The sequence below is a fragment of the Sus scrofa genome, chromosome 5, assembly GCF_054392235.1.
Source record: "Sus scrofa isolate SSC_HxYL_T2T_F1_AM1 chromosome 5, Sscrofa_HxYL_maternal_Yorkshire_Landrace_v2.0, whole genome shotgun sequence".
Taxonomy (NCBI): domain Eukaryota; kingdom Metazoa; phylum Chordata; class Mammalia; order Artiodactyla; family Suidae; genus Sus; species Sus scrofa.
Genome location: NC_139387.1, coordinates 25,102,167 through 25,118,553, shown reverse-complemented (window position 1 = coordinate 25,118,553; position 16,387 = coordinate 25,102,167). Strand labels below are relative to the sequence as shown.

Genomic DNA, 16,387 nt, shown 5'->3' with positions numbered 1-16,387 from the left:
GCAGGTGTGGCTAAAAAATAGGAGTTCCTGTCGTGGCACAGAGAAAAGGAATCCGACTGGGAACCATGAGATTGCGGGTTCGATCCCTTGCCTTGATCAGTGGGTTAAGGATCTCGTGTTGCCGTGAGCTGTGGTGTAGGTTGCAGACTCGGCTTGGATCCTGCATTGCTGTGGTTCTGGTGTAAGCCAGCAGCTCTGGCTCCTATTAGACCCCTAGCCTGGGAGCCTCCATATGCTGCAGGTGTGGCCCTAAAAAGCAAAAAAAGGGGGGGGGATAAATAAATAAAAATAAAACTATATAGCTATAACCTAGTACTTCTCTCTTTTTTCTTTTTTGGGCATTGAAGTTTTTCTTAAAAAATGAATCCCACTATATTTAGAGAAAAATAAGTTCTTAAAGGACCAGCAGAAACTTCGTGACTAACTGTACTTCATCTTGTCTTCTAAGCTTCTACCTCTGGATCAGGGTGTTTGATCTCCATCTCTCTCTCTCTTTTTTTCCTTTTTTCTTTTTATGGTTGATTTTTACAGGCTCGGGGTCGAATTGGGGCTGCAGCTCCCGTCCTATGCCACAGCCATCACAGTCCTGGATCCAAGCTTCATCTGCGACCTGCACCGCAGCTTCAGGCAACACCGGATCCTTAACCCACTGAGCAAGGCCAGAGATCAAACCCACATCGTCATGGGTATTAGTCAGGTTCTTAACCCGCTAAGCCACAGAGGGAAGTCCTGATCTCCATCTCTTGATCTTAGGTTTCTCTCCCACGTCAATACTTCTGGCTTCTCCTTTCTTTTTTCTTTTTTCTTTTTTTTTTTTCTTTTTTTTTTTTCTTTTTTTTGCTATTTCTTGGGCCGCTCCCGCGGCATATGGAGATTCCCAGGCTAGGAGTCAAGTTGGAGCTGTAGCCTCTGGCCTACACCAGAGCCACAGCAACGTGGGATCCGAGCCACGTCTGCAACCCACACCATAGCTCACGGCAATGCCGAATCGTCAACCCACTGAGCAAGGGCAGGGACCGAACCCGCAACCTCATGGTTCCTAGTTGGATTCGTTAACCACTTCGCCACGATGGGAACTCCTGGCTTCTCCTTTATAATAGAAGTATTTTCAAAACCAGTTGCCACAGACAGGCCACACATTTTGCTCCAAACTTTATATTAATCAGTAGAAAGAGGAAAACACAGTTGTACTGTTTACAGTGATTCAGAATTCAGGAGGTAAAAAACTCTAAAGTTGCTCAGCAGACACATAATTCTTTTGGGTCTGGAAATCAGAAGATTTCCCCCTGGGCCCTCATAATGGAGTATGTAATGAACAGTGGCACACATCTTTATAGGAACTCAATTGTGAATTCATAAACCACATGAGGTTAAGGATCTTTTTTTTTTTGTTAGGGCTGCACTGAGGCATATGGAAATTCCCAGGCTAGCGGCCGAATCGGAGCTGCAGCTGCTGGCCTACACCTCAGCCACAACAATAAGGGATCCAGCCATGTCTATGACCTACACCACAGCTCACGGCAACGCCAGATCCCTGACCCACTGAGTGAGGCCAGGGGTTGAACCCACATCCTCATGAATACTAGTTGGATACATTTCTGCTGCACCAAAACAGGAACTCTGAGGTTAAGGATCTTTGTTTTATCTCTATTCCCAATGTTGGAACAGTGCCTGACCCATGGTAGACTCTCGGTGAATATTTGAATGATTAGTGAATGAATGATTTAATTTTATGGTTTCAGTGTTAGTGAGAATGTTGATAGAAACTAATTCAGTGAAAAGCAGTCCTTCAGGGGTTTTTAGAGTATCTGGTATTGGTCCTCAGAGTTGGAGGTCGAATCCTTGCTCAATTCTTTCTGACATTTCCTTATAGATATCCCTTTTTATAGTCATTAATTATTAGGAATGATGAAATCAGTAAAGCCTGACAGTGTTTTTTTAGGGTCCCAGAAAGAGAAGAAGAGGAGGTGGTTAATAGTACCTGGTAGAGAAAACCGTGGTTTTGTCCAGTTACTGTTCTGAATGACATTGTTAGCTTCACAGTTTTGCTGGTGGTCTCAGACTTTGGTTCAAGGACTGGAAGGAAGCAGTAGAAATAATGGCTTAAAAAAAAAAAGAAATAATGGCTAACATTTATTGAATACCTATATGATAGTTTCTATGTACTAAGCATTTTCACATATGTAATTTCGATCTCAGAGCAGCCTGGAATGTCTCAGACTTTTCCCTCAGCAGGTATTATTTTCTTTATACTATCTGAGGATTTGCCAATATCATTTTCTTTATATTGTCTGAGGGAAGCAGAAAGGTAAATTTTGAAAAGTTGAAGATGACTTCTGAAGGGTTCATTTTGGAATTATCTTATTCCATGATGGAAAATACAGTGATAGTGGAGTTCCTGTCATAGCACAGTGGAAATGAATCTGATTAGGAACCGTGAGGTTGTAGGTCAATCCCTGGCCTTGCTCAGTGGGTTAAAGATCTGGCGTTGCTGTGAGCTGTGGTGTAGGTCGCAAACGAGGCTTAGATCCTGTGTCGCTGTGGCTGTGGTATAGGCCGGCAGCTGCAGCTCTGATTAGACCCCGAGCCTGGGAACCTCCATATGCCACAGGTATGGTCCTAAAAAGCAAATAAATAAATATTTAAAAAAGTAAAAAACATTGCAATTCTTACTTAAAATTAAAAAAAGGAAGAAAAGAAAATACAGTGATAGTGATTCATGGGGGTATTTGGCTTTATTAAATCTATCATGGGAATTTTCTTGCGGTGCAGTGGGTTAAGGATCTGGCATTGTCACTGCAGCAACTTGGGTCACTAATGTGGCATGAGTTCAGTCCCTGGCCTGGAATTTCCACATGCCAGGAAAGGGGTGGGGGCAAAAAATATATATATAATATTATATATTAAATATTTCATGTTTTATATATATCATGCTTTCTGTCTTGTGCTGTTTATATGGACTCTCTCTTCTTTTGCACGATTCTTTTTCTCATTTCTGTCACCAAAACTTTTGAAAAGAAGAACAAGGCACTTATTGGGAGATGTGAGTGAGGATTGTATACACTACGATTATTGGCGTCAGTCAGTCAGTTGGCTTGCTCTTTAGGTCTTGAGTGAGAGAATGGGGAAGGTGAAGTATATGGATCAATCTGAATATCCAATGCCTGTGTTTAGTTAAGTGAGGACAGATTACTCATCTGATTCTGGATGCAAGTTGTGTATTTTGAAGCGTTTTTTTTTCACTTGATAGCAAATAAGGGTGCTTCAGATTCCAGCACTGTTCTTCCCACACAGCACGCCTGGGAAGAAAAAAGATTTGTTAGTGGTTGAGGGTTTGCGGGAGGGAAGTGGGGGAGGAATGAAGAAGGGAAGGGTTTGCAAATGTGTATGACACTGAGCTAGAGAGGTCAGTGCTGCCTGCAGATGCACAACCCCATTTGTGCACTTGAGCATGGCCTGGGGGAGCACTGGCCTGATGAATGCAGAGAGAGATGCGTTTTGATCGAGGTAATTTCCCTCAGATGGGTCTCACCATCCCATGAATCAAAACCTGTCAGCAAGGAGCTAAAGATGGAGTGAAGTTTATTGTACATTTGTTTCCATGCGACACCGTCACGCTAGAAGGGTCAAGTGAGAGAGATCATTAGAACTGTGTTGATTTACTGGGCCTGTTGTGCACTTTCCCTGCAGGGCAAGGAGGAAAGAGGCTTTAGGAGGGGAGCTGAGGGGTGCTGGCTACAGAAGGAAGGGCAGACATGCACAAAATAAATAAAACCCTCACTGGTCTCTGTGGGTGAGGAGTGGGCAGGCTGTTCATAGGGGATAGGAGGTGGGGGCATCTGTATTGTTTTTTTTCCCCCCTAGAGCCCCTGGTAGATTTGGAGCAGATGCTCTGCCTGGATCTCCAGGAGAGGTACTGAAGGATTAAAAAAAGGAAGCTCATGGGGAAATCTCTTGATACTGTCCTTCATAGTTAGGGAAGTATATCCCCATCACAACCTCCCTTCTTTTTCTCCCTCATTCTTTCCTCACCTTTGAGCTCAAGAAGAAACTGGATGTTTAACTTAGAAGTCAGACTCCCCGTTTTGGAATGTAGCAAAGTAGAGAACCAGAGGAAAGGCTGCCCCACACATTCCAAATGGGCATAGGCTCTGTGATGAGATTTGTGAAGGGAGTGGCCCCAGGGTTTGTGCCAAGAGAATGGCTAAGTTTCAGAAGTAGCATCTTTTGTGATTTATACTTGCTTAAGTACCTGTAGCACTGAATTTTTTTTTTTTTTTTTTTTCTTTTTCTTTTTAGGGCTGCCCTGTGGCATTTGGAAGTTACTGGGCTAGGGATCAAATCAGAGCTGCAGCTGCCAGCCTATACCACAGCCACAATAACACAGGATCCAAGCTGAATCTGTGACCTCTGCCACAGCTTGTGACAACACCAGATCCTTAAACCACTGAATGAGGCCAGGGATCAAACTTATATCCTCACAGATACTATGTCAGGTTCTTAACCTGCTGAGCCACAATGGTAACTACCCCCAGCACTGAATTGAATGAAAAAAGTGCATAGTGGTAGTTCAAGTTATGGTCTAGTCCTGCCTCTTTCGAAGAAGGGTATGGTGTGCTCCTCTTATTCCCCCTAAAACCGTTTCCTGCTTGGCCTGGAGTCTTAACGAAATGGAGATCTTTCATCTAGAATGTCCTGCAGAGGTTCTAATTTGGAAATCACCATTTGTATCCCTTAATCACTTTTATCTTAGTGGTGGTAGACAAAACAAACTTCCTGGTGACTTGGTAAGGAAAAATATGGTGAGGCCTTGTTCTTTGGAAACCCTAATTCTTTCCATACAGTTCAACAGATGAAATAGCCAATTAGCCAAAATTAGAAATAAATTCAGTTGAGAAAATCTTTAGTATGAGACTGCTCATTGGAGTCCTTTCCCTAGATCCCTAGTTAGCTATAAAATGGAGGCATATGGTATGGTAAAAAAGCAGTGGATCCTAGCATTGACTCAAGTCATTTGAATGATATAAAAGTAGTTGAAGTGGTTCACAACTACTTTTAGCTAAGGGTCCTAGTGATTTTCCTTTCCTTGGAAACTTGGGAATTAAGCACTACTTCCATTCTGCTACTTGATACCTGAAGATAGGGTAAAGTTAAAGTGGGTTCTTTTTTGCATTTCAGGCATTTTAAGTTCTCAGGCTAGGGGTTGAATCAGCTGTGGGCCTACGCCATAGCCACAGCAACTTGGAATTTAAACCATGTCTGCCAACCTATACCAGCTCACAGCAACAACAGATCCTTAACCCACTTAGGCCAGGGGTCAGACCCGAATCCTCATGGATCTCATGTTCATGACCCACTAAGCCAAAACTGGAACTCAGGAAAGTAGGTTCTTGAGTAAAATGTTTGGTTTCCTTTTCTGACTGCCGCTTACTCTTTGTGAGACTTAGGCAGGTTACTTAATATCTCTTTTTTTCTTTCTTTTTTTTTTTTTTTTTCTTTTTTGTCTTTTTTGTTGTTGTTGCTATTTCTTGGGCCGCTCCCGCGGCATATGGAGGTTCCCAGGCTAGGGGTTGAATCGAAGCTGTAGCCACCAGCCTACGCCAGAGCCACAGCAACACGGGATCCGAGCCGCGTCTGCAACCTACACCACAGCTCACGGCAACGCCGGATCGTTAACCCACTGAGCAAGGGCAGGGATCGAACCCGCAACCTCATGGTTCCTAGTCGGATTCGTTAACCACTGCGCCACAACGGGAACTCCTTAATATCTCTTAACATCAGTTTTCTTATCTATGGAATGAATTTAGTCATACTACCTACCATGTTTAAGATTGTTAAAAGAACTAAATGTGTGGGAGTTCCCGTTGTGGCACAGTGGTTAATGAATCTGACTAGGAACCATGAGGTTGTGGGTTCGATCCCTGGCCTTGCTCAGTGGGTTAAGGATCTGGCGTTGCCGTGAGCTGTGGTGTAGGTCGCAGATGAGGCTCAGATCCCAAGTTGTTGTGGCTCTGGCGTAGGCCAGCAGCTACAGCTCCGATTAGCCCTGTAGCCTGAGAACCTCCATATGCCACCAGAGCAGCCCTAGCAAAGGCAAAAAAGCCAAAAAAAAAAAAAAAAAAGAACTAAATGTGGAGTTTCCTCATGGTGCAGTGGGTTAAGGATCTGATGTAGGTGCTGTGGCATGAGTTTGATCCCTGGCCTAGGAACTTCTGCATGCCATGGACACAGCCAAAACAAACAAACAACTAAATGAGGAGTTCCCATCGTGGCTCAGCTCAGCGAAATCAAATCTCATTAGGATCCATGAGGACACAGGTTCGATCCCTGAGTTAAAGATCCTGCATTGTTATGAGCTGTGGTGTAGGTTGCAGACACAGCTCGAGATCTTGCGTTGCTATGGCTGTGGCATAGGTTGGTGGGCTACAGCTCCAATTTGACCCCTAGCCTGGGAACCTCCATATGCCACGGATGCGGCCCTAAAAAGACAGGAAGGGAGGAGAAAGAGAAAGAAAGAAGAAAAAGAACTTTAATATAGTACCTGGCACATAGTAAGCACCCAAATGTTAGTAGTTATAACCATTATTAATTTATGATTGTTAAAAACAAGAATACTTTTTTCCTCTGGAACCTGGCTCAGTGTTTAACAGTGGTTTAGATTACATTAATTATCCACCCACTCTTGATTTGCTGATGGTCATAATGAAAAAGGCAAAAAACCTATGTAGGCAATATATTCTGTTCTAGTAATACACTGTGATTAAGTGATAACTCATGTAGGATTTTTCAGTCCTTCAATAACCACCAACCTTTCTAAGCTCATTTCCTACTTGCTAGAAGGCAGTGAGTGCAACCAAAGGAGAAAATGAACTTGTTCCTCACGCTAAAAGAGCCTGAGAAAATAAGAGTTCCCATTCTGGCTCAGTTGTGGCTCAGCAGGTTTAAGAACCCAGTGTAGTCTCCGTGAGGATGCAGGTTTGATCCCTGGCCTCACTCAGTGGGTTAAGGATCCAGTGTGGCTGTGGCTGTGGCATGCAGCTACAGCTCCTATTCCACCCCCAGCCTGGGAACCTCCATATGCTACAGATTCATCCATAAAAAGAAAGAAAGAAAAAAAAAATAGATAGTATTCCTGCCCACTGTGTTCAGAGAGCTGGGCTAGTGAGACGAATTGAACACATAAAACTCTATAGCTGCCCTGCTTTTAACCAAGAGGTGGTTCCTGTAGTCATAGAAACAAAAGCAATTCCATGGTTGGGGTTGAGAGTAAAGGTATTTTAAAAATTCCTGTTTTGGGGGTTCCCTTGTAATGCAGTGAGTTAAGGATCTGGCCTTGTCATTGCAGTGGCCCAAATCTCTGGTGTGGCACAGGTTTGATACCTGGCTACAGAGAAGCTCCACATGCCACAGGAGCGGCCAAAAATTTAAAAAAAAAAAAAAATAGGAATTTCTACTGTATGGCTCAACAGGTTAAGAAGCCAACTAGTATCCATGAGGATTTGAGTTCGATCCCTGGCCTCTGTTCAGTGGGTTAAGGATCCAGCGTTGTTGAAGGCTACAGTATAGGTCACAGATGTGAATCAAATGTGAGCTGGCAGCTACAGCTCCAATTCATCCCCTAGCCTGGAAACTTACATATGCCACAGGTTTGGCCCTAAAAAGAAAATAAAAATAAGCCTGGAGTTCCTGCCATGGTGCAGCAGGTTAAGGATCCGGTGTTGTCTGCAGCCGTGCAGATTCTATCTCTTGCCTGGCACAGTGGGTTAGGGATCTGATGTTGCTGAAACTGTGGCATAGGTCTCAGCTGCAGCTCAGATTCAGTCCCTGGCCTGAATGTGTTGTGGGTATGGCCAAAAAAAAAAAAAAAAAAAATGCAGTGTTGCTGCACCCTTGGCATGTGGAAGTTCCCTGGCCGGGGATCTGACCTGAGCCACAGCAGTGACAATGCCAGATTCTGAACCTGCTTCACCACAAGGGAACTCCTGTTTGATGAATACTTTTGACTGTGGTGTAGGCTGGCAGCTGCAGCTCCATTTTGACCACTGGCCTGAGAACTTCTAAATGCCACTTGTGTAGCAATAAAAAAGAAAATGAAAAATAAAAAATAAATAAGTAAATAAATAAAATTTAAAATAAAATATATACTATAAGAAAGGAGTTCTGTGGTTAAGAATCCAGCTTGGCTCAGGTTTGATCCCTGGCCCAGGAATTTCCACATGCTGTTGGGCACAGCCAGAAAAATAAATAAAATACTGTAGAATGGTCAGCTCCAAATTCATGGTAAACTGGAACATTGTCTCTGATTACAGGGCAGACATCATGAGTCTCTTGGATGCTTGGAAAAGATCCAGGGCATATCTCTGAGAGAGATGACTGTAGCTGTTTCCTTGTTCCAAATCATTTCAAACTATTCAGATCCTTTTGTGACTTTTCTGGGTGTTCATAACGCTTAGCTTTCTAAGATCTTCAAAAACACCACTCTGGCCCCCTTTCTCTTCCCTTTCTTATTAGCAAGTAAATGGAACTTGTAAGTAAGCAATGTTCAGTAAATAGTTTGAGTGCCTTCTACCAACCTGCTCCATGCAGATATTATTTAGTAAAGCCTCTGCTTTCCATATCTCTAAACTACAAAAATGTCTTCAGGACAGGAGTTTGTTTTATGGGCATTTCTTATTGTTCTCTTGACTCTACTTATGGGTATTGAGGCCATACTTAAAATCTTCAGTCATTCCGTAGACAATATGCTATATGCTAGCTTATTGAGCTTTCTGTCTGTTTTTTGTTTGTGTGATCCTTAGTTCTTGACACAGGTTGGCTGATGTATTTTGTCCAATAAGTTAGAATTTCATTCCTATTTACCTTGTGAATGAAGGCTAGCTTGTTTTAACTGTTTTCTTTGTCCCTGAACAGTCTGAGGATGATGAGAAGCTGAAAAAAAGGAAGGAGCGATTTGGGATTGTCACAAGTTCAGCTGGAACAGGAACCACAGAGGATACAGAGGTAAAATATACCTAGAATACTTCATAGGGCCCTTGAAGGGAAAATGAAGGTGAACAGAGTAGAGAAACATTATTATTTCCCAGCCTACTTCTTAAGTGCCCAGATAACAAGATCTTTTGTCCTTTGCTTGCTATCTGTTTCCTGAATAAAGTGACCCCACTGAATTCCATCGATATACTTAAGTAATTCACTGTTAGAGCTAGTAGAAAAGAACACAAGATTTGGAATCAGTTAAGTTTGGATTTGAAAAGTGGCTGAGCCACTTAGTAATATAATACTTACAAATTATGATAGTTTTCTGAGCCTCAGTTTCATTATCTGGAAAGTGTGAATAATAAAACTTACCTCTATTTTAAGCATGAAATGATTCTGTGTAAAATGTTTGACACAGTGTCTGTCACATTATTAAAATATTCAGTAAGTAGCAATGTCTCTGATTATCTGCCAAGCATATTTCTTTGATCATTTAATGAAGTTCATGTCCAGCCCAGACACAAGTATGTATAGTTGTCTAATTCCCCTCTGGAATAGGACAGTGGGCTCAAATGAGACTTCTTATTCTTATCACTTTATTTACAGATAGTTTCTCAGAATGAATGTCTTTTTGTTTGTTTGTTTGTTAAGACTTCTGTTCATCCATATCCCAGCGTTCTCTGGAGTAACATTCATTGAGACTCTGAGCCTTGGCAGACTGCCCAGAGTGTTGACAGACAAATTGATTTGCTGATTCGAGAGTATCTTTAATGGAGACCAACTGTCACTTGGGGCATACAAGAACAGTTAAAATAGTATGTTTAGAATTATTGAAACCCCTTAGGTGGCAAAGAACTTGGAATGTTGCTTCTTTCATTTCACCAAATTTACTTCTTTCCATCTGCCTCGACAGGTGGCCTCTGAAAATCCATTACCATACACACTCAAAATCTTATGAATAAATATCAGAGTCAGTCTTGTAATAAACCCTGAGAAATTTTTTTAAATTATTTTTTTATTTTTTGCTTTTTAGGGCTGCATCTGCAGCATATGGAGGTTCCTGGGCCAGGGGTCAAAGTGGAGCTACAGCTGCCGGCCTACACCACAGCCACAGCAACATAGGATCCGAGCCACGTCTGTGACCTACACCACAGCTCATGGCAACGCCGGATCCTTAACCCACTGAGTGAGGCCAGGGATTGAACCCGCATCCTCATGGATACTAGTCGGGTTCGTTAACTGCTGAGCCACCATAGGAACTCCAGGTTGGTTTTAATTCTAGTTAAAATCACTCCCTTCTTGTCAAGGAAACTGTTGTAAAACAGGCATGTTCACAAGTTGGTACATTTGGCCTCCAAGATAAGGCAGATGAGGATTTTGTTAGGTGAAAAGGAATAGAATAAACAAGATCCTACTCTATAGCACAAGGAACTATATTCAGTATCCTGTAATAAACCATAATGGAAAAGATTATGAAAAAGAATGTGTGTTTGTGTGTGTGTGTCTAATTGAATGACTTTGCTGTACACTAGAAACTAATTTTAAGGGGTGGGGGGGCTTCCTCTGTGGCACAGTGGATTAATGATCCAGCTTGTCTCTGTGGAGTTGCTGGTTTGACCCCTGGCCCAGTGCAGTGGGTTAAGGATCTGGCATTGCTGCAGCTTTGGCATACGCTGCACATGTGACTCGGATTCACTCCCTTGCCCAGGAACTTCCGTGTGCCATGGGTGCAACAAAAAGGTGGGAAAAGGAGACCCCCCCCCCCCCCCGAAAAAGGAATAGTGGCTTTTGTTAGGAGCGTTAATGTGTATAAGGGAGTAGTAACTTTTGAGGCTGATGTAGTTTACATGAACCAGAGGACCTCCATTTGATTCCAAAGAATTGTGTCAGAAATCCAAATGGAGTGAGCTAGGCTTGTATGCACTCAGCTTTTCTTTTTAATCTAAATGAAACCTCTTGTATGAACGGAATTTTTAAAAAAAGCCCCTCTTTACTGGGAGGCAGTGGTTGGCATGAGGATGAAGGACTCAGTTCTGTTTTGTGAGTCACTCCCAGAACAAAAATATCTTTCTCTCCTACTCTCTGCTACCCATTTCCCACCCTTTCACCAATACTGCCTCCCTTAATCAATCCCTGTTGGGGCCTTGCTGACTGAACCTACTGCCCAGAAGGACATCCTCTTTACCTTCTCCATGAAATAGCATTGGTCAACCTTTTTTCCTTTGAAATCTCCCATCTCCGCACTAACTGGAAAACTTTTCTTCATCATATTAAGGCTAACTTGCGGAGCTCCCATGGTGGTGCAGTGGTTAATGAATCTGACTAGGAACCATGAGGTTTCGGGTTCAATCCCTGGCCTCACTCAGTGGGTTAAGGATCCGGCATTGCCATGAGCTGTGGTGTAGGTCGCAGTCACGGCTCGGATCCCACGTTGCTGTGGCTCTGGCATAGGTCAGTGGCTACAGCTCCAATTAGACCCCTAGCCTGGGAACCTCCATGTGCCACAGGAGTGGCCCTAGAAAAGGCAAAAAGACCAAAAAAAAAAAAAAAAAAAAAAGGCTAACTTGCTGTAAGGCTGTGTGGTTTTTTCTCCTTGAGGAATCTTTCTACTTTTTACCTTATTCTCCTCTTCCTCCTCTCCTCCCACCCCCTACTCCCCACAATCTTTTCCCCTCCTTACCATTCTTTCCAAACAAACCAGCTCTAACTGGATAACTAGAGAGATTCAGACATTAAGTCTCTGGCTGCCAAGCTTAAGCCTGGCCTTCCCTCCTTCTTGGACCTTGTGACAGTCCATGTGAGTTTGGATTAAAGCAGTCAGGAACCCAGGCCACTGTTGTCTTATAATCTAATTTTTTTTCTTCTTGCTTTTTCCTTATAGGCAAAGAAGAGGAAAAGAGCAGAGCGCTTTGGGATTGCCTGATGAAAAGCTCTTGATGCTTTCCATTCTCCAATGGTTTCCATCTCTCTGACTCTTCCTGGTCACATGTATACCTAAATGCACAGCCATGTGCCTAGGTCCTGCCTTGCAATGAGGGAGCATGTACCTCAGGTACATTCGTGAACTCCAGCAGCAATTTGACTTATTGCTGTTCCAACTTTAAGGTTGTTGTTGTTGTGTTGTTTTTTAATTATTATTTTGCTTGTTAATAAAAAAATAGAAAAAAGAATAGTGTGTTTTATCAGGTTCTCCTTTGAGTTCATAGAGCCAGATTAGACCAGATAAAGGGAGCTTAAGGGGCAAATATTATAGAGAATTAGCCATAATGCCTTTATCCTTTAGAAAAGAGAACAAGGAAAAGGATTGAGTCTATCCCTTTAAGCCTATTTATTCCCTTCTCTCATACTCACAGGCATCATTTTACCTCTTTATCCTCCATGAAGAGGCTAAATTTCACCCTGAATCTTTGCTTCAACAAGTTGACATGACCCATTGGGATAAAATAGGGAGAACACTGGGTTTTAGGAGGTGCAAAGGATGTAAATACAAGGGCTAGTGATTGGTAGTCTGTTACGGAATGGAGTCTAGAGTCCCTATTCTGGAGTCAGGAAGGACCTTGTTTTCAAGAGTGACCTGTCTGGTTTCAGCTGAAGCCAATGTGTGGGATCCTGTTGGTTATGCAGTTCAGGAAAGGAGATGGGCTGAACTCAAAGAAAGTATAGGGATTCAAAGTATGACAGGATATAGGTGTTAAGCTTTATTACCTAGATCACTGAAAATAAAAGCTGTGGACTAGAAGCTTCTATTTTCTAATCAAACCTTTTGCTAGTTTAGTTTGTCGTCTTCTGTTGAAGGAATATACTTTTACAGTTTTGGTGTCAGTGTTTCTAAGATATTACTAAAATCCGTTTTCTTCACTGAACCTCCTACTTAGAAAGGTTAGGCTCTCACTGAATAGGCTGCTTGTTTGCGTTTGAAGTTTCACGTAGATCTGAGACCTGCTACTTAATCTTTTGGGATGTGTTAGTATAGGGTTTCTCCTCTTAATCTTTATTTCTATACATCTTTTTTTTTTTTTTTTTTGTCTTTTTTTGTCTTTTTTTGTCTTTTTGTCTCTTTAAGGCCGAATTCGTGGTATATGGAGGTTCCCAGGCTAGGGGTCTAATCAGAGCTACAGCTGCCGGCCTATGCCACAGCCACAGCAACGCCAGATCCAAGCTGCGTCTGCGACCTACACCACAGTTCACTATAATGCCGGATCCTTAATGCACTGAGCGCAGCCAGGGATTGAACCCACAACCTCATGGTTTCTAGTTGGATTCGTTTCTACTGCACCACGGTGGGAACTCCTATTTCTGTACATCTTTATATCTTTGGGTTTGTGTGTTTTTTGGTAGTAAAACTTAAGCGCATGGCACCTTACCTGAAGACTTTGGCGCCATATTCAGGTCCTGTATAGCTGTGGTGTAATTCCTTGTTCCTATTTTTTTTTTTTTTTTCCCCTTTGGTCTTTTTAGGGCTCACTCTCGGTGTATGGAGGTTCCCAGGCTAAGAGTCGAATTGGCGCTGTAGCTGCAGGCCTACACCACAGCTCACGGCAACTCTGGATCCTTAACCCACTGAGTGAGGTCAGGGATCGAACCTGCGTCCTCATGGATCCTGGTCAGATTTGTTTCCACTGAGCCATGACAGGAACTCCTCCTTGTTCCCATTTCTACTAATACTTCTCTCTGGTTTTGTAATTTATAGAAAGGTAAAGGTATCTCCCTTTTCTTTTCTTCAGGCCCTGATCTTGAAGCTAGCTTTTCCTTTCTGTTATTCTGTCTCTCTCAAAACAGAACCAGAGAGAAATAATTCAATTTTGTAGCTTTAGAGAAATTATAGATTCGGTAAGGCTTTTCTACTCAAAATCAGAAAGAGGTGTAGGAGTAGAACAGATGCAGATAATGGAATGGAGCACTAGGTCCTTGAGAAGTTTTCCTCACTTTGTCTCCTTATCTTCTATAATGTTCCAGAAAAGTATTCAGCCTCCCCATCCCCATCCCCTATCCTCAGGATTCTCTTCCCAAAGCCTAATCATTCCCTACTGGACTCACTCTCCCTGTATCTTTGATACAGTGTTTCTCAATTTGTGTGAATTTTTTACTAGCCTTTTTCATCTCATTCCAGCAGTTGTTCTTAGGTTGGACAGAAGTGTCTCACCTCCAAGTCTGATCACCAAATCCTCTTTCTGTCTCATTGTAATCATTCCATACATACTTTTTGAACATGAATAGTTCATGATGCCTATGTCTTTTTTACTAATTCAGTCTTAAAATAGTAAGTTACTTAAAAGGCAGAACAGGCTTCCATGCTTGCAGTTCTTTATCTGGGATCCAAGTACCCTTCCTTCCTATTCCCCAGTAACTTTAGGTTAATCCAGGATCCAGATGTAGTTAGCTGACTCCAGTCTTCTTTGCCCTGTCCTGAAGCTGTGACATTCTCTGCATACCTGGAAGCTCTTAATGAGGGAGTCTATAAAAGGTGCAGAAGGAACCAGCTTCCTCAGCTATAAATCTGTACCTTTTTATGGTTCTCTAGGATCATTCTCTTTTTCTCTACTATCACTTTAAACTGCCCTTCCTGCCACCTCGGGTCTTGGGAACTTCTGAATATACAAGGCTGGAAGCCTCTGTGGGATGAGGGCTATAACGAAGACGAGGAGTTCCTGTCAAAGCACAGTGGAAACAAATACAACTAGGAACCGTGAGGCTGCAGGTTAGATCCTTGACTTCGCTCAGTGGGTTAAGGATCTGGTGTTGCTGTGAGCTGTGGTTTAGGGCACAGACAGGCTCGGATCCTGCGTGGCTGTGGCTGTGGTGTGGGCCGGCAGCTGTAGCTCTGATTCGACCCCTATCCTGGCAACCTCCATATGCCAAGGGTGCAGCCCTAAAAAAAAGGAAGGCAGGAGTTCCCATCTTGGCGCAGTGGTTAACGAATCCCACTAGGAACCATGAGGGTTGAGGGTTTGATCCCTAGCCTTGCTCAGTGGGTTAAGGATCCGGCATTGCCATGAGCTGAGGTGTAGGTCTCAGACATGGCTCCGATCTGATGTTACTGTGGTGCTGTGGTGTAGGCCGGCGGCTACAGCTCCGATTTGACCCCTAGCCTGGCAACCTCCATATGCCGTGGGAAGCGGCCCTAGGAAAGGCAAAAAGACCAAAAAATGTGAGAAAGAGCAGGACTTCTTGGTTTTGAGTCCTAATATCTGACATGAGGAATAGATGAAGGGGAAGAGAGGACCTTAAATAAATAAATAAATAAATAAATAAAGATAAAGGACCTGTGACCTACAAGATTATTTTTCCCTGTCCTCTTTTAGGACAACCTCTGATGTGTCACTCACCTCTGGTTATTGGACTCCACCAAAATCTAATGTCTCCCCTTTCTTGCTACATGTCTACTACTTGTTTTTCCTTCCAAAGGGACTGAAAAATGTCAGGTTTCACACTTTGGGAACACTTTGAGCCCAAAGCTCTCCCAGCTTTCTCTTTCTTTTCCTTTCTCAGTTGTCCTGGCCTTTAGTTTTTCCACCTCTCAGATCACTATTAATAGATGAGAATGAAATATTGTAAAGCAACTTCTTTGGTATAGTTTCTTGTTCTACTGCATTAACTCAACTGGTTCTGAAACAGTGGGGAAATTAATCATTCCTGACTCTTTTCCAAACTCAGTGCCACTTCCAACCCTGTCGTGAAGGTTGCTGTGAGAATAAATACTATCACATTATGCACACAATTTGCTTACCCTTTTTTTGCGTAGTAATTGTCCAGTAAATATTAGCTCTCCATTTTACTAGGTGATTTACAGTAGAAATATTCTCTTTTCCCTGAGTAGGTTCCAGCTAGAGGGTAGAGACTAGTTTGAGAGTGTGTATGTGCATACTGCATATGTACGTGCATTTGGGACTTAGAAATGTGAAGAGGTGGGAGAAGTCCCAGTTGCTCCCTTATCCCCAGCTCATTGATAGGAAAATGAAGCTGGAGGCATTAACTTCCCAGCTTCTGCCTCACCACACAACAGGAGCTGTAAATGCCACTGCCTGCTGGTTCTTAGCCTGGGGCCCCCAAGACAGGCAAAGACAAGGTGTAGGATAGCTACTCATGCATTAAGTTGCAGGATGTTAAGGGATAAAAGACATCTTGCAGTCTCTTCTGGGTGTCTGTCCCTCAATGTAGGAAACAACAGGCAATGGGAAATGGGGTGGGAGAGCTATTTTTAGTTCAGGCTAAAAGGTAGGTGTAGGTGTGGATGAAGCAGTTCCTTGAAGGGAGGATACCGTATGTAGCACTTTTGTCCTTCCTTGATTTCAGTCTGATGGGGTCAGTCTGCTGATAGAACTGACAGCGGGGGAAAGCATGGGGGCACATTGTGCCCCATTCTGGATCATATTGATGTCACAGGAACTTTCTTGTTTTCAGATATGAGGCAAGA

At 42.9% G+C, this 16,387-nt stretch overlaps 1 protein-coding gene across 19 annotated transcripts in view; it reads left to right on the top strand.

Moving 5' to 3' along the window:
• SARNP (SAP domain containing ribonucleoprotein) overlaps positions 1 to 16,387 on the top strand; it is a 63,103-nt gene that overhangs the window by 43,782 nt on the left and 2,934 nt on the right. For 6 of the 19 annotated variants that reach the window (XM_084956094.1, XM_084956102.1, XM_084956098.1 and 3 more), the window contains 2 exons: positions 8,911 to 9,000; positions 11,855 to 12,145. In XM_084956094.1, the coding sequence (XP_084812220.1) occupies positions 8,911 to 9,000; positions 11,855 to 11,896 (132 nt within the window). In that variant the 3' untranslated portion in view covers positions 11,897 to 12,145. Of the gene's footprint in view, positions 1 to 531; positions 2,121 to 8,910; positions 10,112 to 11,367; positions 15,692 to 16,387 lie in introns of those variants that run through there. The other 13 variants (XR_014803372.1, XR_014803376.1, XR_014803369.1 and 10 more) reach the window with 7 other exon arrangements.